Below are 24,650 nucleotides of genomic sequence, written 5' to 3'. Positions count from 1 at the left end.
CAATAAATGCATTTAAATGCTATTCATGTTATGTATGTTTTTTCTGGAGCTTCAGTTCAGTCATCAGTGTTGTATTCAAAATGCTTTACCCTAATTATCTCACTGTTCCTCAGAACAACCTTTGAATAATATTATTACTCCAATATTGTAGATGGGGGAGGCTGTCAGATAGTAGATTCCCAGATGATAGAAGCAGTAAGCAGTTTGAACTAGAAGCTTGTTCATGTGTCTGACAATCTGTGAGCCACTCTGTTGCACTAACTTTCTATAAAAGAGCTTGTTGGGTATGGCTGTAAAATACACCTGTCAAGTTTGCACAGCTGTAGATGAATATACCTGCATTGTGTTATTCCAGGCAGCTCAGATTTCAGGCTCCATCAGGTCAACCAAAACCTTTGGAAATCAGGACACTTCTTCTTAGATTGTAATCTCAGATAATCTGAAATATGGAAACTGGTCTATGGGATTTCTTTGAAATCTCAGAGGAAGTAGGGGATCTGAACTTCTGAGTTGACTGGGTAAGACCTGGAGATAATCTTAGCTCAACATGTAGTCTTGGTTTCTCTTTGAGAATTAGGAATTATCAGTTATTAAGGGAAAAGAAAACAGTGTACGGAAGTGAAAGTTCAGTGACTTTACATTGTTATTAAAAGAACACCATTCTAAGAATGGGAAATGAATCGCTTTTGTAGATGGAACAACAGTCCCCTCCCCCAATTTGAGTGACTCAACTTTTTTTTTATAGTCTATTTTATTACTGAGGCAAAGTACTGGAACCAAGTGCACCATGAAATACAGCAAGAGGAAAAATGAAACATGATCAGGAGTACCGGAATTTCCTTTTCTTTTGCATTGTTTTTATTCATTGCAAGCCAAACACCTGTCCATGACAATTTCCTGGTGAAAAATTAATTTGCCTTTTCTGCAGCTGCAATCTCCCTGCTTTCTGAATAATTTAAGTTTACAGGAATCATATTATAGTAACATTAAAATGTTGTCTTTCTGTCTCCATTAGGTATGCTTTTAGCAGTGATGAGTCCGAGTTGACTGTAAATTACAGAGCAAAGAAGTCCTACTGCCGCAGAGCTGTTGACCTGACATGTAAGTTTTAAATGTATCATCACATCAGTTTTAAAAAACTGCCACTGGAATGATCATGCATTTAGTGGAACAGAACAAATAATCCTATTAAGAGTCAGAAGAAATTCACTTATATAATTTAAAAAAAATGATTAGCAACCAGTTTGTACCTTGTTATTGACCCTTTGCTGCGGTTTAATTATGTTAACCATTATCCCAATAGTGACCTTCCAGGCCAAGCTAATGTAGGCAGTGTGCTCACTAGGCTGTCTGTTTCCTTTAATCAAATTGAGTGACGGGGAACATTTCTGTCCAGAGAACCATCAGGACTGAGCCATAAGCAGTCCTTAGTCAGGAGACAGAACCAAAGAATATACCACGACCCAGGAAAAGTAATTGTCTGGGCAACATTCCAATCTGAACAGGTAGCCCTTCCTGTTAAGAAAAGCCAGTGGCCAGCCTATGATAGCAGAATTAAGGCCCAAACCTATCCAACTTTCCAGCACCAGTGCTGCTGCAATGCAGCCGGATGGTAAGGGAACAAATGTTACCATACCTTGAGGAGGCCCCTGTGACTGCCTCCCCACCACAGGATGCAGTGCATGCCCCAATGGCACAGCTGCACCAGCACTGGAAAATTGGATAGGATTGGGCCCTTACTCCACTACCCAAGGATCCTTTATTACCTAGGCTAGTGGTTCCCAAACTGTGCACCATGGTGTCTGAGGGTCACCAGAAACAAACACCTCTAGATGGCAACCTCTAGGGGGGAGGGGCCAGCCAGCAGCTGAGCAGACGTGCTTTTCTCGGGCTCTTGAAAGGCACTCTGTTTTTCCCCAAAAACTGTGCATCCAAGGAGATCTGAGGATTGTTTGTCAGGAGAGACAAACTCCTCCATGTGATGGCACGATTCCTGAGGAGATAAAGCCCAGCCAGGGGGCTTTCCCAGGAGATTCCTTCATCTTGGCAGCAATGGTGAAGAATTCATTTTGAATCAAGCGGAAGACCCCTGCAGGGAAAGACGTTGAAAGACTTAAGTGTTGTTCCGTTTGTGTATGCTTGGCATGGACTGAGTAATTTGATTGCCTGATTTGTTTTTTTGCCGTGAGAAGAGGAGGGGGGAAGGTTCCCCCCCCAGCTGTCTATCGGTGTGAGGAGAAATCGTAGAAGAGATTTACCAAGCTTGTTATGGTTATCTGAAAATATAAATATAACTTTACAACTTTGAATTTTGGTGGATTATAAATTAACTGTCCTCGGATAAAGTTTGTGCACTGGAGCTTTTATTGCCTTGGTCTGTTACTATCGTTTGGGATTGCCTGAAGGAGCGGCTGGATGTTTCGACATTCCTGTGGTTGGACATTCCTGCATTGCCAAGGTTACAAGTCTAAACAAGATAAGAGAAATATAAATAAAACAACAGTACACCAGTGACGTCTAGTGACATCTAATGGATTTTAAAAGACATTGCAAGAACTGGATTTGTGTTTATAATTGAAGCAAAGAAGATAATATGCTGAGGACATCTAGTGGCCTTAAAGAACACTGCGAGCAGAAGGAAGGAAGAACGAAGATGGTGGGCAAAATAGTGAAAGTCTGAGGCTCGCTGACAGGACTTGGAAAATTAGTACAAGAGGAACTGAAAGGGAAAGACTGGAAACAGACTGTGCAAGACAACATAGAAACACTGTTGGTGATGGTCCAGCAACTAACAAACCAATCTGTACAAACTCAAGCTAGTGTGGATGCTTTAACAAAAAGATTAGATGCTCTTACTGAACAACTGATGGAAGTGAAAATTACATCAGAAGAAAAACAAAAGATTGAGAGATTGGGACAAAAGATAAGAAAAGATCAAGCTAAAATTTTGGAGATAGAAGAAAATCAGCACGATGCAGAGACAACATTAATGGAAATTCAGATGGATAGTGCAGCTCGAGTGGTGAGGATGCAAAATATACCAGAGGAGAAAGGAGAAGATACATTGCGACGGATTGTCAGATTAATATCAGAATGGATTGATACACCAGTGGAGGAGATATCTAGAGAACTGGACTCAGTGAGAAGAGTGAGCGCTTCTTATCTAAGAAAAAACGAATTACCAAGAGAAATCCATGTGAAATTTATCAGAACCTTTTATAGAGATAAATTACTGAATGGCTCACAGGAAAAGGAATGGACAGTGGATGACAACAAAGTCAACATTTTGAGATATGTTCCATGGAGAGTAAGGAAGAAGAGAAAAGAATATGAAAACCTGACAAAATTTTTAAGAAAAATACAAATACCATACAGATGGCTTTCTCCAGACAGTATGTTTTTTTCAGTATCAGACACAGAGATATAATATAAATTCAACAATGAAAGCAGAAAACTTCTTGAGTACAGTGATGAAAGATGAGATAAGAAAGGAAGAAAAGGAGGAAGAGAAATCGAGAAGAAAAGAATTAGAAAAATATAGACCAGAAATGGAGTCAGATGAAAAGAAATCAGATGATTTAGGAACAACAGATGAATTGGAGAGGGAAGAGCTTAGAGGAGCGAGTAAGAGGCGCTCACCAATAGCAACAAGAAAAAGACAAAAATAGAGGAAGACCAGTAAAAAGAAGCGTGATGACTAATGAATATGGCATTGTTGGGGAATAAAAAATTAGGAGAAGTTTTTGTGGTTTCAGATGGAAAAAAAAAGATGTTGCCATTGATGTTAAAGAAAGATTGAGATCAAATTAATATATGCATTATAAGATGGACTATTGGACTTTGAGATGTAAGAAGAAACAGTAAAACAATCCATGATAAAATTGGGCATAAAATATAGGCCATGATATCACAATAGATCAATGGGAATAGATCTGGAAGTATAATAAAAAAAATTTATTAGAGCAATAAATTTTATATTATTTTAGACATTATAGATAAATAAAATGATGTATACCTAGTTATTATGATTTTAACTGTAGTGAGGATCTGATATGTTAGATATTGGAAGGATTCTAAAATATTAATGAAAAATGAATTAATAGAGAAAATAATGAATGTGACGGAAATGAACAGACTTAGAAGTTTTGGATTAACAACGAAAACCGACACAAATTGAGCAAGGGAAAAAACCCTGCTTGGTTGAAAATGAAGTTTTAGAAATATATGAGAGGGCATTTAGATGATTGTATTACATATATATTATGTAATACACCCCAGCACTGTCTGTTCTAGTGGCTGCCTGCTGGTGTTGTTTTGCATCTTTTTAGATTGTGAGCCCTTTTGGGACAGGGAACCATTAGATATTTGATTTTCTCTGTAAACCGCTTTGTGAACTTTTGTTGAAAAGCGGTATATAAATACTGTTGTTGTTGTTGTTGTTGTTATCTTTGATATGGTATATGTATGATGAATGAAAAAATATTAAGAGGTAAATTTAGAAGAGGAATTGATCAAGATATGTAATGATTTATTAGTTTTAGTGATATATGATAATATATGATATCCTGCACCCTTTGTGTTTTTTGTGTTGTGTTATGTGTATTTGTTTATAGTTGTTTCTGAAAAAAAAAAAGATGGCAACCTCTAGTAATAATGCATTTTGTCCTATGTAGTTTGACCTGGACCCAGCTGGCATTCTTAGATTCTTGTGCATAATACGTGTTGCTACAGAGGTGATCTATGCATTCAGCTAAGGCCCAAATCCTAACCCCCTTTCCAGCACTGGCATAGCTGTGCCAATGGAACGTGTGGTGCATCATGCAGTTGGGCAGCACTCACTGAGGCCTCCTCAAATAAGGGAATGTTTGTTTCCTTACCTAGGAGCTGCATTGCCCATATGTCAGTGCTGGAAAGTGGGTTAGGATTGCGCCCTATACCTCATAGCACTGAACTCTTCCTGGACTGTGCCACATATGTACTGGCAACCTTCAGTCTCAAAAGACTATGGTATCGCGCTCTGAAAGGTGGTTCTGGCACAGCGTCTAGTGTGGCTGAAAAGGCCAATCCGGGAGTGACAATCCCTTCCACACCGGGAGCAAGTGCAGTCTGTCCCTGGTCTGTCTCCCTGGCTATGGGCCTTCCTTCTTTGCCTCTTAGCCTCAGACTGTTGGCAAAGTGTCTCTTCAAACTGGGAAAGGCCATGCTGCACAGCCTGCCTCCAAGCGGGCCGCTCAGAGGCCAGGGTTTCCCACTTGTTGAGGTCCATCCCTAAGGCCTTCAGATCCCTCTTGCAGATGTCCTTGTATCGCAGCTGTGGTCTACCTGTAGGGCGCTTTCCTTGCACGAGTTCTCCATAGAGGAGATCCTTTGGGATCCGGCCATCATCCATTCTCACGACATGACCAAGCCAACGCAGGCGTCTCTGTTTCAGCAGTGAATACATGCTAGGGATTCCAGCACGGGAATTATGGGATTATGTGCCACATAATGCTGTCGTTATTGTGAGAACTTCTGTTTCAATGCATTTCCATGAATAGTTTCCTTGAACAAAGAAACTAACACAAGAGCAAGAAAGGAACATTTCCCTGCTATTCTGTTTTTCTGTGTGGAGGATTTATTTTTCACAAGAGGAAGCATTTAGATTTTAATGGCCCAGTTATATCTTATCCTTCTCTCCCCCCCCCCGCCCCACTGCTGCAGCCGTGCCAAAAAGGCATGCACTGGATCCAGCAAAGGGGGGAGAGACCTCAGAGCGAGAGTCTTCAAAGGGGAATGGGGATTTAAATCCGTTCCACCCTCCCTCCTGCCTTCCATGCTAGCTTACCTGCTCCAGTAGATGGCCAGCACTCTAACAATGCATGCAGAAAGGCTCCAGCCTTCCCAGCCGCACGTGCTGCTGGAGTTTACTTTATGGCTGCTTTACAGCAGCCAGTCCTGGCGGCATGCTAGTTCCACCAATGGGGCAGCCCAATAGGACTGGGCTATAAAACTGAAGCTGCAGTCAGCAACAGTCTGGGAAAAACTGGACCATTGTAACTGAAGAATGTGTTGACCAGCTCTAAGATAAGTCACAACAGAAATTTATATGTAAAAGCTGGTGGCCTATTGCAGGGGTCAACGTTTGAGCAGGAGGGCTGCATCATATATCTGGCACAGTGTTGAGGGCCAGAAAAAAATAATAAAATTTAAATTTATATTAAATTTGAATAAATTTCAATACTCATGAATTAGGAAAAATCTCTCAAAAGGCAAGAAACACAACAGACCTGGTTTCATGATTTCTCCCAACATAAAAGGTTCTCCCCAACCCCAAAACACAATAATTCATAAAAGAATCTCTGAAAGTAGGGGGAAAAAGCCTCTGTTGCAAGGGAGAAAGTTCTAAGCAGCCATTCAGCACAGCAGATCTCATAATTCAGCCCTCCTGGTCCCAGCTCTCCCTGAAGAAGTTTCAGGATCTTGCTAAGAACCAAAAACAGCACAGCAATACAGCACATGTTGAAAAAGCAGTTTGCCCACCTCCCCAGCCACCCCTCAGCCAACATAAGTAGATAAACAGCAATAAATCTTTCGAAACCATTGGAGCAAAGGAGAAGTTTCAGGGTCCTGCAGAGCACCAAAAAATAGAAATAAATCTCTCACAACCTTTCCTTCATGGTAGCTGGGTCCAAGGCAACTGTTATGGCAGCGGTAGAAACTCCCTCTCTCAGCCAGGCTGAAGCTCTGTCTCTGCAGCAGTCCCGGCAGTTTTTCCTATCGTTGTGGGAGTGGGCTGCACACTCCCAGAGCTCCATGTGCTGGATGGAGACTGACTGTGGGCCTTATCCGGCCTGCTGGCTGGGGTTTGGAGACCCCTGGTCTATTGCCTTGGGCACATGATATGAAATGTTTGCTCTGTCCTTTTTCCTGTCTAACCAAAGATCTCTCTTACAGTGGGCAGCCTTGGAGTGAGTGAAGAGCTGCAGGAGAAACTCCAGGATGTTGTGATAGTCAGAAATAACTTGGCCTTGGGAAAGATCTTGGGAGAGGGTAAGTATCACTCATTCCTTTGGCAGCCAAAGTCTGAGCAAGCCCAGCTCCTCCCAAATCAGCACCTCTATCTATCAAATAGCTGCTGCAAGTCGTCGTCCCCCATTTTTGTTATCTTGGCAAATGTGGAATTGGGAAAACATGCAACTCCTTCAGAGCCATTGGCATTTGGGGGGGGGGTAAAATGCTAAGATTTTCAGGCACCTGAACGCCGGTGTAAAGTGGCCACTCCCCCTCACCTGCAAAGCCATTCAGGGCAGCAAGAGCAAAGTGGAGGCATCCACTTCACTCTCTCTGCTCCAAATGGCTCTGAAGGTGAGGGGGAGGGGGCCCTTTACACTGGCGTTCGGGTGTAAGTATGATTCAAGCAGCTGCTTCTCTGGGCCCTTATGCCTAAAGAAACTTAAGAATAGGCAGCAGAGTTCCTTTCCACTTGAAGCTGCTAACTGACATTGATGTAATTTTGGAGAGAAAGACCAACATGGATTATTTCTTCTTTCATCCAGGGGAGTTTGGATCAGTTATGGAGGGCAATCTCAGCAATCCTGATGGAACCACTCAGAAAGTAGCTGTGAAAACCATGAAGTGTAAGTACCAGCAGATTTTGGGAAGTCTGGAGTTCTGTGCTGACAGAAACATACAGGTACATCTTGGGCCATATGTTCTTCTAGAATTGCAGAAGATCCTTTTGGATTAGATGTCTAGCATATTCATTCATGGAGAGAAAGAAGGCCAACTCTCCCCTCCAAGAGTTGAAGGGGAAAAGAAAATACCTCTTGATCATGCAGAAGAGTTTAATAGCACTAAACACATTGGATATTTAAGAATAAATGCAATTTTATACTAGTAGAAGTAGTAGCAGCACACTGGATCTCTGAGTTATAGATGGCCATCTTGGCTCAGGAACTGGCTGTCACAGAGGCCTCCTCAAGGTGATGGAATGTTTGTTCCCTTGCCTTGGAGCTGCATTACCCTTAACTCAGGGCTGGAAAGTTGGTTAGGTTTATGCCCATAGTGTATTTGTATTATGACACCACCTGATAGCACCGTCAGCGTGGTTAGTGCTTTACAGAATAAAAACAAAAATATGTCCCTGCTTTCACGAACAATCTAAAATTCCACATGAGGGAGGCAATAGAGGAGGGGAGGGGAGAGGGTAAAGAGGTTAGACCTTGTGCTCAGTTTCATGGATTGTCTTCCAGTTTCAGAGGGCACTTGGAAATGTGTCGTCTAATGCAGTGGTTCTCACATATTTAGCAGTGGGACCCACTTTTTAGAATGAGAATCCGTCAGGACCCGCTGAAAGTGACGTCATGACCAGAAGTGATATCATCAAGCAGGAACATTTTTAACAATCCTAGGCTGCAATCCTACCCACACTTACCCAGGAGTAAGTTCCATTGACTATCATTGTTAAAAGAATATACATAGTAGCTTGTTAAAAGTATAGGTCTGTAACATTTCCCCAAATGCAGTCCCATACCATGGTAGCACCAAGTCTAATATATTAAAAATACAATTTTGAAATGGATAGGGCTTGCGACCCACCTAGTGGGTCCTGACCCACAGTTTGAGAAACACTGGTCTAATGGGCCTTCTCTCTCTCTCTCTCTCATGCGCACGCACACACATTTCTATACTGCCTTGCCTTTCTCAATAGACTTTTCAATACCGCCTTTCTCAGTATCTGAGGCCTATGAAGGGGCTCCAGATTTCCCCATGCCCTGAGTATGCCAGGAAGCTTCACCCCTGTGCTCCATAGCCCTGCCTCTTTCCTTGCACTCAGTGCTCCTATTCATGGGGAAAGTCTCTCCCTAGGGAGAGCATTTGTCACTTCAGACAAGCGCTTTTCATGAGGAGAGCAGGGTCTGGGCTACAAAGCACAGCGATGGAGGTGAGGCTCGCTGGCACAATAACAGGCCCAGTGAAATCGTGGAGACTCTTCATGGTTTCATAACATCTGAATATAGATTTACACATATATATTTGCAAACACAGATGCACACACTGCATACTTACTGACCTTTATATACACTTGAAAAAAACATGTGCGTTCTTTATTTCCACCAAATATAATATGCCGAACTCCTAGGAATGTCCTGTTGCTTTCATATCTGCTCAGGCTGTATTCATGCTGCTTTTGTGCCAATAAGGAAATGGAAGGCAGAGGGATGTGTTGCAATTTTTTTTTTTAAAGTTTGAATAATATTGACCTTCTTAAAGAGTCATTTTTAATTGTGTTTTTTAGTGGACAATTTTTCCCAACGGGAAATCGAAGAGTTCCTCCGGGAAGCAGCATGCATGAAAGACTTTGATCATCCTAATGTCATTAAACTTCTCGGTAGGTCAACCAACAATTAGTCATTGTCAGGTACATATTTTTATTCATAGCATCCAGCTGAGGGTAACTGTTACTGCCCACAGTAACTGAGGGTAACTGTTACTGCTCACAAGTTCCATAAATTGTTCTTATGACATGCAGGTTGCCCTGGAAAAAGGGAATTAAAAGATACGTTGAGTGCACCTAGAAACAACAGAAAAGGGAGTTCTGAAGACATCTGTGTATCTTTAGGAAACAGCAAAAGATCATAGGCATAGTGACTGCAAAATATCCAAAATATCTAGGTCTTTCATATGGGCTGCCTAAGAGACAGTGTGTAGCTCTTGTTACATTAAGGGCACAATCCTATCTTGCACTGGAACAGGCAAGCAAGGAGGTTTGCGCTGTATCCAGCACGAGATGGGGCCAAGTGGCTCAGCTGAAGGTAAGGGGAAACTCTTCCCCTTACCCCTGGATAAGCCACTGCAGTCCCTATGGGTCTCCTCAGACTTGCACCACCTCTGAAGGTGGCACAAGTCCAAGGAGAGCAGTGCAGCTTGAAGCCATTCCACGATGCTTGGGAATGGGGGTTGGGATCTGGCATCCCTGGAATGCCTCCCTCCTCCTCGCCTCCTCTCCACCCACCCCAGAGCCTTGCATCAGCTGAGCTCATGGGTAAATCCCTTATCCTTTACCCCCTCATCAAGTACAAAACCCCCAAGACAAGATGCCATCAGCTGGTACACAAGAAGCCTGATTTTCTTTTGTGGTGTACCTTATTGGTGGTCAACATGTTCTGAACTAGAGCTAGATGGACTTTTGGTTTGTCTAGCAGGGATCCTCTTATGTTGTGCCTTTTTGTAATATAAGAGTGGGTGAGGATATGTGTGTAACATCTTGTTCTCTGCTCTGGTCTTTATGGTGAAGGTCTTCTTAGCCAGTACTTTGGTCATGGTTTCCATCTCACTTTGTTGAAAGAAAATGCTGTACTGATTTCTTTAACTCCTCCTAGGTGTATGTATAGAACCAAGTTCTCAGCATGTTCCAAAGCCCATGGTGATCCTCCCATTCATGAAATATGGAGATTTGCATAGCTTCCTACTTCGCTCAAGACTTGGAATGGGCCCACAGGTAATCAACAATTGTATAGAAAATAGCCCTGTAGTACAGTGGAATGCGACAGAATGCAGGGAAAGGCTAATTGATAGGGAACGCTAAAGAAGCTTGTGTTGGGGTCTTAGAGCCCAGTCCTGTTTGGTCTAGCACTGGCGTTGAGCTCCAGTGCTGGCACTGGGTGTCGCAAATGTGCCATAAAGCATGTCCACAACTCTTACAGAGGAGGGGCTGTCAGCGCTGAGCCTCAGCACCACATGGAGGGCTAGCTGGCACTCCTGTAGCACTGGCTGGCATTGAGTATTTTCAGGCCAAAGGGGGAGGCAGGGAGTGTGTGCAATGGGGTGGGTGAGGAGAACGAACCAGCCCAGAAGGGGGTTGGGACCAGTGGAGCTCTGCTCCACCATATCCCATCCTCTGTTTCTGGCTGAAAAGCCCAACATGGAGGCTCTCAAGTCTGCATCAGCAAAATAACTGGCACAGGCTTGAGAAGCCCCATTGTGGGTCTTGGGGCTTTCCTCAGGAGATGGGGACAAAAGTCCCCTTCCCTTGAGGAGACCACCAGCAGTCTCAGTGGTGCTGCTGGATGCAACTGTAGCCGTTCTGGCATCTCTGCACCTGGTGGAGTTGCCGAGGATAGAGTTAGGATGCAATCCTAACCCCTTATGTCAGTGCTTTCCAGCACTGACATAAGGGTAATGAAGCTCCGAGGTAAGGGAACAAACATTCCCTTATTTTGAGGAGGACTCCATGAGTGACACCCAACTGCAGGTTGCAGCACATGACCCATTGGCACCACTATGCCAGTGCTGGAAAGCATTGACATAAGGGGTTAGAATTGCACCCTTAGGCTGTTAATTAGAGCAGATGTCCAATCCAACAATGCTGCCCAATCCAGCAAAACGTTAGAGGCTAAATCCTGCTCATTTAAAATGATTTTTAGTGTCCAGTTTTGACAGCTGAGAAAACAAAAGCAAAGACATGTGTGAAAAGAAGATAACAACAGAACTGTTCTTGAGGACTATTGGCAAGAAAAAAACCAGTTGTGGTTACATATAAAACAGGGATGAGTAAACAAAGTTCTATAATTGATACTCTTTCCTAACTGAGATATAGTTGTGTACCTATCATAGGGTGAGATGGGGCAAATGCCCCAGGCGCCGGCCACTAGGACCCCACGGAAGCCTCTCCCGACGGGGGCAGAAACTGTCCTTCCGGTTTGCTGGAAGCACAGTTTATAGTGCTGGGGAACCTCACAGAAGTTTCCCCAGTGTGGGTTGCGTCGCATGAGGTGCCATGAGCCTCTGATGAGTGGGGGGGGTGGATATCTGCACAGGGGGGTGGCGATAGCCTGCGGGGGGGCGCCATCGCAGGGATTTGCCCCAAGCACGGTGCTGCAGAGATTTGCGGTTGGTGAGACTTAGTGTCGCTTAATGGCCATGAGGCAAACATACAAATGAAGACACTCCTGGTTTGAATATCCCCCTCTTTTTAAAATAAATATTGGGGCAGAGAACTTTTTTTTCTTTTTTTTTACTCTATGTACATTGATGGTGTCATATGTTTAGAGCAGGGAGGTAGGGCAGGCAGGAAGGCACCATGATGTTAAAGGACAGGTCCCTGCCACAAAGAGTTACAATATAGAAATTGACCCAAGAGAGAAAACAGACAAGGGGAAGGAAGGATGAAGAGGCAAACAGGAACCATATGCAATTCCTGATAGTGGTGGATTTTCAGATGGGATTTCAGATGAGATTTTGAGCCTGTGAGTGAGGGAACAATCCTGCACATGTTTAGAGAGGTGGTTCAGGCATAAGAGCAGCAAGAGAGAAAGGCAGAGTTGTTCAAGAGAGCAGGTGACCTTTGGACTGTCAAGTATGGTGGAGCTGAATATGGGAGGGAGAGGAGTCAAAGATAAAAGCTACATGCCTTTCCTACTGGGTGGATGTGACATTGTCAATGTATAAGGAGAGGATATGAGAGGAGGAAGGCTTGAGGGCTTGAGGCTTGAGCCTAGAAAAGGGGGACGTGATTGAGACAAACAAAATTATGCATGGGTAGTGGATAGAGAGATGCTCTTTTCACTCTCACATAACACCAGAACCCGGGGACATCCACTAAAATTGAATGTTGGGAGAGTTCGGACCCACAAAAAAAATATTTCTTTACTCAGCGTGTGGTCGGTCTGTGGAACTCCTTGCCGCAGGATGTGGTGACAGCATCTGGCCTGGATGCCTTTAAAAGGGAATTGGACAAGTTTCTGGAGGAAAAATTCATTATCGGTTATAAGCCATGATGTGTATGTGCAACCTCCTGATTTTAGAAATGGGCTATATCAGAATGCCAATGCAAGGGAGGGCACAAGGATGCAGGTCTCTTGTTATCTGGTGTGCTCCCTGGGGCATTTGGTGGGCTACTGTGAGATACAGGAAGCTGGATTAGATCGGTCTATGGCCTGATTCAGTGGGGCTGTTCTTATGTTCTTACGTTCTTATGAGGGGAAAGATGAGTTCAGGCTTGAACCTTTTGAGCCTGAAATGGTGATAAAAGCTGCAGGTTGGAATATCAGCCAGGCAGTTTGGAATACAAGATTGGACAGAGAGAGAAATTTGAGGAGTAGAAAGTCTCAACCACAAAAAGATGGTTCTTCAAGCCATGATATTTGAAAAGGTTATTGTGGGATTGTGTGTAAAGGAAGAACAGCAAGGGCTGTAACTGAATGAAATGTGACCTTTTTTGTTAACCTCATGCATGGAGAGACTATTATTCTTGTACTAAACTAGTTGATAAAAGCCATTAATTGTTGTGGAAATGATGTCCTTGAACAAGTTGGCTTTCGTATGTTTTTCAACAAAAACAGTTTTGAACATTATTAAAGTATGACGACACATTGGGAGTCTTTCAGTGGCAAAGAAATAATCATATGTGGTGATGATGTTCTCTTTTGTAAAAGACAGAATTGCTTTATTTCCTGTATTTATTTTGCACACAAAAATAAAGCCCTTCTCCCACCCCTTATTCTGAAGACTCATCTATAAACTAATGATGATTTTGCTGAATGGCTACAAACAATGGGATCGTTCATGGGCTGGCATATGAATTTGTGTGAGCTGCGAATGAGTGGAAATTAAGCCATGTCTCTGCATGTAATTGGGTATCCTCAAAGAGGCCTTTATTCTGTCAGCTGTTGTGCAGCAGTGGAAAGTGGACTGCACATCCCTCTCTTTTAAGAGAAGCAGGATGCATTAATTTTATTGTTCATTAGGATCCTGCTAGGAGCGGCTGAGTACATAAGAACGTAAGAACAGCCCCACTGGATCAGGCCGTAGGCCCATCTAGTCCAGCTTCCTGGATCTCACAGCGGCCCACCAAATGCCCCAGGGAGCACACCAGATAACAAGAGACCTCATCCTGGTGCCCTCCCCTGCATCTGGCATTCTGACATAACCCATTTCTAAAATCAGGAGGTTGCGCATACACATCATGGCTTGTAATGGATTTTTCCTCCAGAATCTTGTCCAATTTTGCTTTTGATACAGTGTTGACATAGAAGTGGCTGAGGAAGATTTTTTTTTAAATGGAAAGATCCCCATGTATTTTCAGTTCAGCAGACAGTGGGTAAATTCATAGGAAAGGAATGCCCATTTATTGATCCCCTTTTTGTTTTGCTAAGTGACAATCAGGCAAACATTACTATAGCAGTTGCTAGTTTTCTATCCCAAATTATTAAAATATCTCCCCCTTCATAAAAAATTTTTTTTTTACTTTTTGCCTTTCTCTTCTTCCCTTTTCTCTTAAATCACTTCTCATTTCCCCTCCCCATCATGTTTATCCTTTTAGTGACTGTTGTAATCCTATTTATCTGCTTATATGCCAATAAAGGTATTATTGATTGATAGGAAAGGAACAGGAAAACAAGCCTGCCCGCTCGCCAGACTGCAATACTATGCATGCTCTCCAGGGAGTAACTGCTATTGAACTTACTTCTGAGTAGACATGCATAGGATTGTGCTGCAAAGGAGTACGAAATTTCAGCTTTAAAATCAGACCAATTAGTGACAGTAAGCATGACCTTTTCCTGCTGACAAAGTGATCTTACAAGATATTTTTATGAATACTTGCATCTCAACTGTATTTATAGTACTTTTCCAATGGCACAACCCTATCGGGCAAGGGACGCAGGACAGCTGGTACACTGGCCGCTGCAGCCAACACACTGTCCAGGGAACAAGTTGGGCTAGAGGGAAGGACTTCTCAGTATAGTCTACCCCATGGTCCCTGATGTTCCCTGATGGGACTCCTCAGATCTGTGCCATCTCTGTTGCTAGCATTGCTCTGAGGAGCCTGCTGGGGGTGTGTCTGGTCTGGGATCTGGCAGCTGCTGATTCCATAACATCCCACCCCCACCCATGCCCCTGCACCAGCAGAATCCTGCCAACAGCCATTCTGTGCTGCAGTGGTGGTGGAATGTGGGTTTTATAGCTACTGCACTAGAGACCATGCAGCACCGCCAGCAAACAGCCTGCTGTGACTGTGGGGCCCACGTTGCACTGGCATACCCAGCAACACACCATTGCCACTGGTTTGTAGAATTAAGCTGTTAATATTTTAGGGTGTTTAACCAAGCCCCTCTTCTTTGGGAGGGGGCTACACATGCATCAATGCCATTTTAAAACCAGAATAGTTACCAACTTAGGAATCCACACTCAGGGCTAGGCTATACTTTCAGCAGAATTGGGAGTTAAAGCTTTAAGCCATTGGATTCTTCTGAGTGTATTAGCAGAGTGTGATGGACAAGGGCTATGCACCCAGCACTCTCCTTCCCCCCCCCCCAACGTGCCCCATATTCTGGAATAAGGTGGTAAAATCAGGTTGTGGGAACTGCTTTTGAGTTCCTCCTTTCCTAATTGGTGTGACAGCAGCCCCACATTTCCAGAAACATGTGCAGTAGCAATCATGGGGACAAGGTGACTTGCTGTCTACTGAATCAACTAGGTCAGCTGTCAAAGATCAAAAAAGAAGGAAGTTTATTAAAATGGAATGGCAGATAAAAGGGAGTACCTGCAGAATGTACACCATTTGTCTTCTTGATGACAGGAATGCTGTGAAGGTAATTTGTGAATTCTAATCCACTAACATAGATCAGAATCCCCAAAGCACTCAGCTGAATCCCCAAAGCACTCAATCAGGTGGAGAAACCCCTCTTTTCAGTGTTCATCATCTTGACTATGAGTACAAAAAGGAGATAGGAGTTAAAGTGTGTGATGTATGACTACTCATTACCTCTCAGCCTCTCCTACCTCACAGGGAGGAAGGGTGGGCTGAAGATATAATGAAGAACCAAGACAAATACAGTAACTCACACCCTTGGTGATATCCTATGCAGATAGAGAATACTCAAGTAGAGCAAATTGTGTTGCCACTAGTTTAGGTGTTCGTTTCTGGTAAAATAGGATTGCAGCCCAAGTCTTACTGAGCACAATGGATTTAGAGCCCAATCCATTTATTACTGCCTGTTTTCTCAGAAGTAAGTCCCATTTTAGTCAATGGGGCTTACTCCCAGGCAAGTGTGGATAGGATTATAGCATTAATTCTGAGTAAAAAACAAAAACAAAACCACACCATTTTTAAACACTCCTACAATGGCTGTGAGAATGAGTTTAGGTTGCTTTTTCTCTGGTATAAAATGGACTTTTCCTTCAGAGTTTCCAAACAATTCTGTTGCCAGAAGCTTTAAATCTAGACAGGTTCTGAATTCAAATGTGTGAGGTTTATTGCCTTTGATTATTTTGTTTAGACAATAAGATCAATAACAATAAGATCAAGTCATGATTTTTTTTTACCCTGTTCTCTTTTCAGTATGTGCCACTTCAGACTTTATTGAAGTTTATGATCCATATCGCTCTAGGAATGGAATACCTCAGCAGCAGGCATTTCCTCCATAGAGACCTGGCTGCTCGAAACTGCATGTGAGTTCCCAAGTTTCTCTCTTCAGCTCAGAACAGACTAGCCCGTCTTCATCCTAATTTTGATGAATAAGGAATGCATCCATTTGGGATTCTAGAATTTGGGAAGAGGGAAGAAAAAGTATATCTCACTGTTGCTCAAACTTTGCAACCCTGCATAGAGTCCAAATAGTGCAGGGACACACACACACTATTTTCTATTCCTTCATTTCAAAATTTGGGTGTTTGTTATTGAGGAGCTAATTTACACTTTTGAAAATTGATCAAGACACAGCCTTTTTGGGGACTGTGCCCTCAATTTTAGGCAAAGGCACTGTATTTGAATGTTCCTTCTGGGTTAAAAAAGTCCCCTTGTACTTAGAACATTAGCACATTACAACATGGTGCTTTCATTCAGCCCTCTCTAAGAGTCAGACTATTTGTTCAACTAAGGCCCAAATCACACCTTACACATAATGTGTAATGTGACCTGGTATGGATTTTTATTAAATAGCAGTTAAAGAGACTGCAAAATGAAGTGAAATCAGAGTGGGAGAACATAAGAAGAGCCCCACTGGATCCGTCCAAAGGCCCATCTAGTCCAGCTTCCTGTATCTCACAGTGGCCCACCAAATGAGAAGGAAGGCTTTAGTACTTTGCCCCACCATGGTTCCACTCCTAATCATTCCCTCCTGCACACTATATTAAGGAGAAAAAACACCAGGCCACATTAGACATTTTACTCTAAATGTCTTGTAAAGTTGTCCTCCCAGTAGTGCACCTAGGATATTTAACATCTGGAGCAGGCTGCTCAAAGCCATAGGAAGAGCTGGCCTCTGCCACAAAATCCCTCCCCCCCAGTGGAGGCCAGGGCTACTGGCCACTCAAAGCATAGGGTAGACCTGACCTCAGCCTCAGGATCCCTGGGGGAGGCCAGATCTACCAGCTGCTCAGTGACACATTTGACACTTCAGGCACATTTGTCACCTGGGGCAAACCGCCCACCCATGGTCCGCTGTTGTGTGTGCCTGCAACTAAAATAACCTCTTCTTTCAGGGAGAAAAAATTTAATGAAGAGGCAGGTTCTGAATGGAATCATAGTGCACTATGAGTTTAAGTTGATGCCAGTGGGCTTATAGCAACTTCCCAGGGCTTACAGCAACTTTGGGTGGGAGGCATTTTTGACATGGCTAAAGCACAAGGAACAAAGGTTCAGAATCCCTCCCCAGGCAATGACATAAAGAACAGGCTGAAGTGTAAGGAACACGGATTAAAACTTTCTCCCCAGGCAATATTGACCCAATGCTATTCTAGTTAAAGGAAAAAAAATACAAACCCAATTGACCCATTAAGTGTCATAGTTGGTTTGACCCTAAGCCAGTAGTTCTCAGACTAGTGTGTCGTGACACCCCAGCCTGAGGGCCTTGGCCTTTACCCCCTTAAGGGGCAGGAGGGGGAAATGGAGCGAAGTTGATTGCCTGGATTGCACCGCTTTCAATGGGCACAGGGACTTTCCTGCACTCACCAGAGGCCATAGCAGGTTCACGGAGGTGCGGGGAGCCCCGCGTGAGCCTCTGCAAGAACCCCCAAAGAACGCAGACACTCAAAATAACATCCACAACCCACTTCTGCTTTTCGTTCATGAAACTGGAAGTGGGTCATGATCATTAGACAGAGGCTCTCCTGGTTCGGAAATCCTCGATGCAGGTGCTGGATTATCGACTTGCTCTGAATGGGGTTGCACTCCCTCTGAAGGAGCAGGTTCGCAGCTTGGGGGTCCTCCTGGACTCGCAGCTGCTCCTGGATTCCCAGGTGGCGACTGTGGCTAGGGGGGCCTTTGCTCAGCTTCGGCTGGTGCGCCGGCTGCGACCGTACTTGGATCGTGCAGACCTGGCCACGGTGATCTATGCCACGGTGACATTGAGGTTAGATTATTGTAACGCGCTCTATGTGGGGCTGCCCCTGAAGACGGTTCGGAAACTACAATTAGTACAGAATGCGGCGGCCCATGTGGTCACCGGAGCCAGGCAGTTTGACTCTGTCAGCCCGCTTCTCCGGGGGCTACATTGGCTGCCCATTCGTTTCCGGGCCCAATTCAAGGTGCTGGTTTTGACCTTTAAAGCCCTATACTGCTCTGGGCCAGGATATCTTAGAGACCGCCTACTCCCGTACAATCCGGCTCGCCATCTCAGGTCATCAGAGGAGGCCTTTTTGCAAGTGCTGCCACCCAAGGAGGTCCGGGGGGCGGCTGCAAGAAATAGGGCCTTCTCGGTAGTGGCACCAACATTATGGAACTCCCTTCTCCTTGACTTGAGAATGGCTCCCTCTCTTGAGAGCTTTCGGCGAGGCCTGAAAACACTGTTGTTTAAACAAGCCTTCTGGTTTCTGGCCTTCTTAACTTTTTTATACATCTTTTAGTTTTACAGGCTTGATTCCTTGGTGATCTGTTCTTTTATTCTTTTAATCTGACTGCTGTTTTTATGGCCCTGTAGTGTGTTTTTAAATGTTTTTATCTGCTTGTATTAATGTTTTTAAAATCTATTGTTTTTTTTAATATGTTGTTAGCCGCCCTGGGTCCCGTTAGGGAGAAGGGCGGGATAAAAATAAAGTTTTATTATTTATTATTATTATTTTGACAGTTTATGCGCTTCGGGGAGTCCTACGGAGGCTTGTGTGGGGCTCCCTGTAGCCCCGGAAGCCTGCAGCAGCCCCTGGTGAGTGCAGGAAAGTCCCTGCACCCCTCAAAAGTGGCAGGATCCAGGCAATCACTTTGCACCATTCCCCCTCCCCCACAAGAACTTTCAGCGGGGTTCAAACTCCTGGAAAGTTTGAGAACTGCTGCTCTAAGCTACAAAATTAAGGCTTCAATCCTGTGCATGCTTACATTAGAGTAAACCCCATTTAAGACAGAGGACCTCCAAGTAAACATGTAGCAAAATGCACTGCAAAGAGCTTTAAGACCTAGTATTTAAACTGTCCTGGCTTTCCCAAGATATTCTAAGAATTTTAGTTTGGTGGGGGCACTGGGAATTATGCATTAGAAATCCCCAACTTCTTAAAGTCCACATTTTTCAAGGGTTCTGGGTGGGAAAGTCATGTGAATCCAAAGATGCCTTTCCCTTTATCAGAAGCATTGATAACAGTACATCTTTCAGATGTCATAGTCCTTTAAGATTGATAATATTACATTGTGAATTGATGGGCAGGTTACGGGACGACATGACCGTGTGTGTAGCAGACTTTGGTTTATCCAAGAAAATTTACAGTGGAGATTATTATCGACAAGGGCGCATCGCAAAGATGCCCGTTAAGTGGATTGCAATAGAAAGTCTTGCCGATCGAGTCTATACAACCAAAAGTGATGTGGTAAGTAAATGTGAGAATGCTTCTCCAGTCTTGGTATTAAAAAAGTAACTTCAGGACAACTGACAGCCAGTGTAGGATTGATGAAATTCTTACTTTAATTTGTAATATACTTGCTGCAGCTCCCCCTGTTGGATGGAAGAATAGCTACCATTACAGTATAAATACTGTAATCATTTTAGCAATGTAATAGCACAATCATCTGTATTGTCTACTCAGAAGTAAGTCCCATTGTCTTAAGTGAGGCTTACTCCAAGGAACGTGTATAGGATTTCAGCCTAAGTATCTGTGATGGACTTTGGACACCATCATAATGTCAACATTTGCCCCAGTTCAGGGTCCACATATGTGCTTCTGCACATCCTCATTCATTTAAGTTGAAGAGACTGTGCCTGCATTGAAGAGCTTCATGCATTGAAATGAGTGGAGAAAGCTTAAATGTGGGGAGCTCTGGGTATGCTTTGGAACCCTTACATCAGTAAGAAATTGCTGGCTGAGATATACATGGTTCAGTGTGGAAATGTTTTGTTCTTGCTCTAAATCATGTGAAGCTGTCTTCTGCTAAGTCAAAGCATCGGTTCACCTAACCAAGCTTTGTCTGCTTGCACCTGTTTTAGCTTTCCATAGTCTCAGGCAGAGATAGTTCCCAGGCCTTTCCCTGAGAATCTTTTAACTGAAAATTTCAGCATTCAGCCTGGTGTCTTATGCATGAATACAGAGCATGTGCTTTTCGCACTGAGCTGAGACATCCACATCAAGAAACAACTGGTGAAAACCATTCCAAAATGTATTAGGCAGTACATATTGATATCAGTTAGTTATACTTGCATGTATTATCACTTCTGTTGCTACAGAACTCAGATAAAATTAAGTAGACCTCTACATAACATCAGCAATGCCTCCCCCCTAAAAAAAATAAGAGTTGCAAGTTCCACTGCAACACCATCAAACATTTTGAGAATTGAATTTCACAGATATACTTTTCAACACTGTGTGATGGAGCACAGCAGATATTCAGCAAATTATCTTTCCCAGCTAGAAAGTTAAATTATGTCATTCTTCAGTGCCAACTGGGTGTGTTTTGTCTTTATTTGTCTTAGTGGGCATTTGGTGTTACAATGTGGGAGATAGCAACGCGAGGGATGACTCCATATCCTGGAGTGCAGAATCATGAAATCTACGACTATCTTCTTCATGGGCAGAGGCTGAAGCAGCCGGAAGGCTGCTTAGATGAGTTGTAAGTATTTATATTTCATCTCACTGGGATAATAATGCAGTCATTCAGTAGTGGTTTGGTAATAATTGCACAGAAATGCAGAACATCATGGTTTACCCAAGATAATTACTGCTACAATTCAACAGTCCCTTCTCATCTCTTTGCATGCCTGCTTGTCTCTTTGAGAATCTCTTTCCCCTGGAAAGTAGTCAAGCCTTAAGCAGAAAAGAGAGAAACTGGATGCAGTCCCCCTGCATCCATTGGAGGATTTTACAGTGCAACAGCTCTCAAACGGAGGGGGATTTGGAGGGAATGAGATGCATCACTTTGGTCTCCATTTACATTTGATTTGGAAAAAAGGGGGGGGGGTTGGAATTCCATGCTAGGGATTATTAGGAAAGGGACTGAAAATAAAATGGTCCATATTGTAATACTTTTCTACAAATCTATGGTGCATCCTCATTTGAAATACTGTGTATGGTTATGGTACCTGTCTCACAAAGGATATTGTAGGGTGGGAAAGATGCAGAATATCAAAACAATGGGGGGGAGATTTGGGGACACCTTCCAAAGGTGTTAAAACATTGGAGGCTTTTTGGCTTTGAAAAAGTTTACTCATAAGGAACACAATCCTTATGTTGTGCAGGAAGCAGAGAGAAGTTGTCCTCCCACTCTCATCATACTAGCATTCTGGTGACCCAGTGAAATCAACTGGCAGATTGACAGGTTAAAAAAGCACTTCCTCATGTGGAATTCACTGCTGCAAAATGTAACGTTGCCACTTTTAGATGACTTTGAAAAAGAATTAAGACAAATTCATGGGGGAGCAGTCTTTTAACATCTAGAAGCCAGGACAGCTAAATTGAACCTCCATGTTCATAGGCAGTATGCCACTGAATTCCAGCTGCTGGAGGTCAACAATGGGCTGGAATTCAGAGGGGGCTACTGCCTTCATGCCTTCCTTGTGGACTTCCTGGAGGCAACTCCAGTGACCACTGTAGAAAACAGAATGCGAGAATTGATGGACTTTTGGTCTGCTCCAACAGGGCCCTCCATAGCTTCTTGTAGAACTCCATCTACTGGAAAGAATGTGAGGTTTTTGCCAACATAATTTCTCTTGTACTGAAAGAGGAGATATTTCTTTTGGGTGAAATTAAGATATCTCAAAGACATTTATTCTAAACAGAATTCAAATATGTCTCTGTCTCTGCCTTCATTGGCCTCTCTTATGAAGCTATTTCAATAAATTAAGTCTGTTCACATAGCACGTTTCAATACAAATTTGAACTGCAACCAGTTTAGCAAGATTCCCCAATTAGCAGATGTTTGCCCTCCTTCGAACTTTGTACTGCCTCTAATGTACAGTACGTCTGACCTGCAAGGAGAAGCCAGGTGCTGAACTTTTCCAGGAATACTCCATGAATAGGCTTAGACAGACAGTTGCATGGATGCAACTGCTTCCCAAAGCTCCAGAGCCCTTTTAATGTTCCATGTGCTTTATCACAGATATGAAATAATGTACTCCTGCTGGAGAGCAGATCCCGTGGATCGACCCACCTTCTCAGAGCTGAAGCTTCATTTGGAAAAGCTATCAGAAAGTTTACCCGCCCTTAGCGAACCTGACGACGTAATTTATATTAACACAAGCCTTCTGGAGGATGACACAGAGGAGCTGATGGATGACTCTGAGTTTCCACAGATAAACACAGACCTGGACCCTGACCACATCATCGAGTCCTGTTTCCAGAGACCAGAAACCACAGTGGTCACTGTTGATGTCCATGAGAGCAATGGGATAGGGGACAGGTACATTTTAAGTGGGACGTATGAGGAACCCATCACCAACCTGGCAAGAAGAGAAGAGGAAGATACTCCTCTGCTCCAACATACTCTCTCACAGAATGGGCTGCTACAGTCTCAAGCTAGCACACTTCCTGTCGGAAGCATACTGACAGATGAACTACTGTATGCAGACGACTCTTTGGAGGACTCGGAAATTCTGCTGTGAAAAAAGGAAGGAGACTTCTGTGAGTGGGAGATCGAAGCTCCTCCTTGAGCAGAAACATTGTTTGTTGGCTTTGTGCCTGCCTTGTTCTTATGCAAAGACAGTCCCATGTAGTAACCTCTCCCACAGTGTCATCCTATACATATTTGCTCAGAAGTTCTGTTGACTTCAGTGAAGCTTACTCATAACTCAGTGGACTTAGGATTGTAGCCCAGGTCTTATACAGCAAGTGGCTATAGAAACAGTGTTTTCTCTTTCTATGTGTATAATGTGGTATCTTTATAGAGATTATATTTTAATAAACAACACATCATTATAATGGCCTATTTGATTTGTTCTCATCTTAGTTTTCAGTCTGAAAGCTTTCTTCTTTCCTGCAACTCTTCCCCCAAGGATGATTTTGCATACAAATGGTTTGTCTTCCAAATCTTTTTCCTCTTTGCATATTTCTGCTACTTTAAGAACATTTGCTAATCAGAGTGAATAGAGTGTAATCACAGACATGCACCACTTAATGATGGCCCTCATATGTGAAGGTGGTCAAAGCACAATAAAGATGCTCTTAATGAGGCAGTCACGTCTCCATAGCCTGCAGCAGAGTACACAACAGAAAGGCTCTTAATACAAAGAGGCAAACTACAGTAGTCTGTGCAGCCAGCTAGTGTCTGGCAGGGCATGTTTGTTTACACAACAAACAATAAATAGCTTGGACTGAATGTTCACTTAATGTCCTTAATCACAGAACAACAGGGATAGGAGAACTGTTGTTAAGTAATGCACACCTGTATTTATTTTAAAATATTTCTCAGCCACTTTCCTAGTGAGACAACAGAGAAACAAACAAAAGTATAGAACAAGTAGCAGACGAAACCAATAAGTTTGCAAGATTTTTAAACTGAGAACAGAGGATCAACACAATTCATATGGCATCAATATAGCTGTAACAGTACTCAATACAGAATCAGGTAATAATCAAGTTCCAGCTCGACCTACCTAGGAGGCAGGAAGTGGCTGCTTGGGAAGTTGGTAAACTGATGAAGGCACCCTACTTCCCATGCCTGCCTGCCGTTTCCCCCACCGAGGCGAGGCAAAAGAGAAGTATCCTTGGTACCAGGCATGCTTTTAAGATGTGTGTAATGACAGATGAAATCCACTGCATGTGCAGGGATCAGGTGCAATGGCTAATGGCACAGCTCAGTGGAATGGCATCTGTTTTCGCAGTTAATGTCTTGGAAGTTCAGAATCCTGAACTAGATTTAGGGAAAAGACAAGGTATGACATGAAGCTCTGCTGCAACTTCCATCTTCTATAATGATGCTACCCCATTTTCTATGGCCTCTCAATATAAAACTCTTCTCAGTGAACACCAGGTTGTATGGAAAGTGCTTTCTTTCTGCTTGCAAGGCATTCTGTATGAATGTTGGTCTTCCTCCAGGGCACAAAACTCAAGGCACTTTCTGCAGGTATGGAGCAACTGGCATTTGGCTTTCCTGAGATGTGAAGGGGAAGTTCAAAAAGTAGGAGGTGGAAATGTGTGTTTGACAAATGTACAGTATGTTTGACTGGAAAGTGCTTATTCTTAATTTGGAAAATTAGTGTCCACGAAGTAGACTGTTGGACTTTGCCAGGAAGCCTGGAATTGAGATCCATGAACCAACC

The 24,650-nt window shown here is 43.3% G+C and overlaps 1 protein-coding gene across 2 annotated transcripts in view; it reads left to right on the top strand.

Annotated features, from left to right (window-relative positions):
- The window catches only part of MERTK (MER proto-oncogene, tyrosine kinase), an 80,294-nt gene extending 56,984 nt beyond the window's left edge, over positions 1-23,310 (top strand). For both annotated transcript variants that reach the window (XM_066611853.1, XM_066611852.1), the window contains exons 11-19: positions 1,016-1,101; positions 6,934-7,029; positions 7,536-7,616; positions 9,278-9,370; positions 10,362-10,480; positions 16,322-16,431; positions 19,614-19,773; positions 20,871-21,007; positions 22,493-23,310. In XM_066611853.1, the coding sequence (XP_066467950.1) occupies positions 1,016-1,101; positions 6,934-7,029; positions 7,536-7,616; positions 9,278-9,370; positions 10,362-10,480; positions 16,322-16,431; positions 19,614-19,773; positions 20,871-21,007; positions 22,493-22,994 (1,384 nt within the window). In that variant the 3' untranslated portion in view covers positions 22,995-23,310. The remainder of the gene's footprint in view (positions 1-1,015; positions 1,102-6,933; positions 7,030-7,535; positions 7,617-9,277; positions 9,371-10,361; positions 10,481-16,321; positions 16,432-19,613; positions 19,774-20,870; positions 21,008-22,492) is intronic.
- Positions 23,311-24,650: the final 1,340 nt, after the last annotated feature.

Source organism: Tiliqua scincoides, chromosome 1 (genome assembly GCF_035046505.1).
Source record: "Tiliqua scincoides isolate rTilSci1 chromosome 1, rTilSci1.hap2, whole genome shotgun sequence".
Classification (NCBI taxonomy): domain Eukaryota; kingdom Metazoa; phylum Chordata; class Lepidosauria; order Squamata; family Scincidae; genus Tiliqua; species Tiliqua scincoides.
The sequence above is the reverse complement of the archived record's forward strand: the minus strand, read 5'-3'. Positions and strand labels throughout refer to the sequence as shown.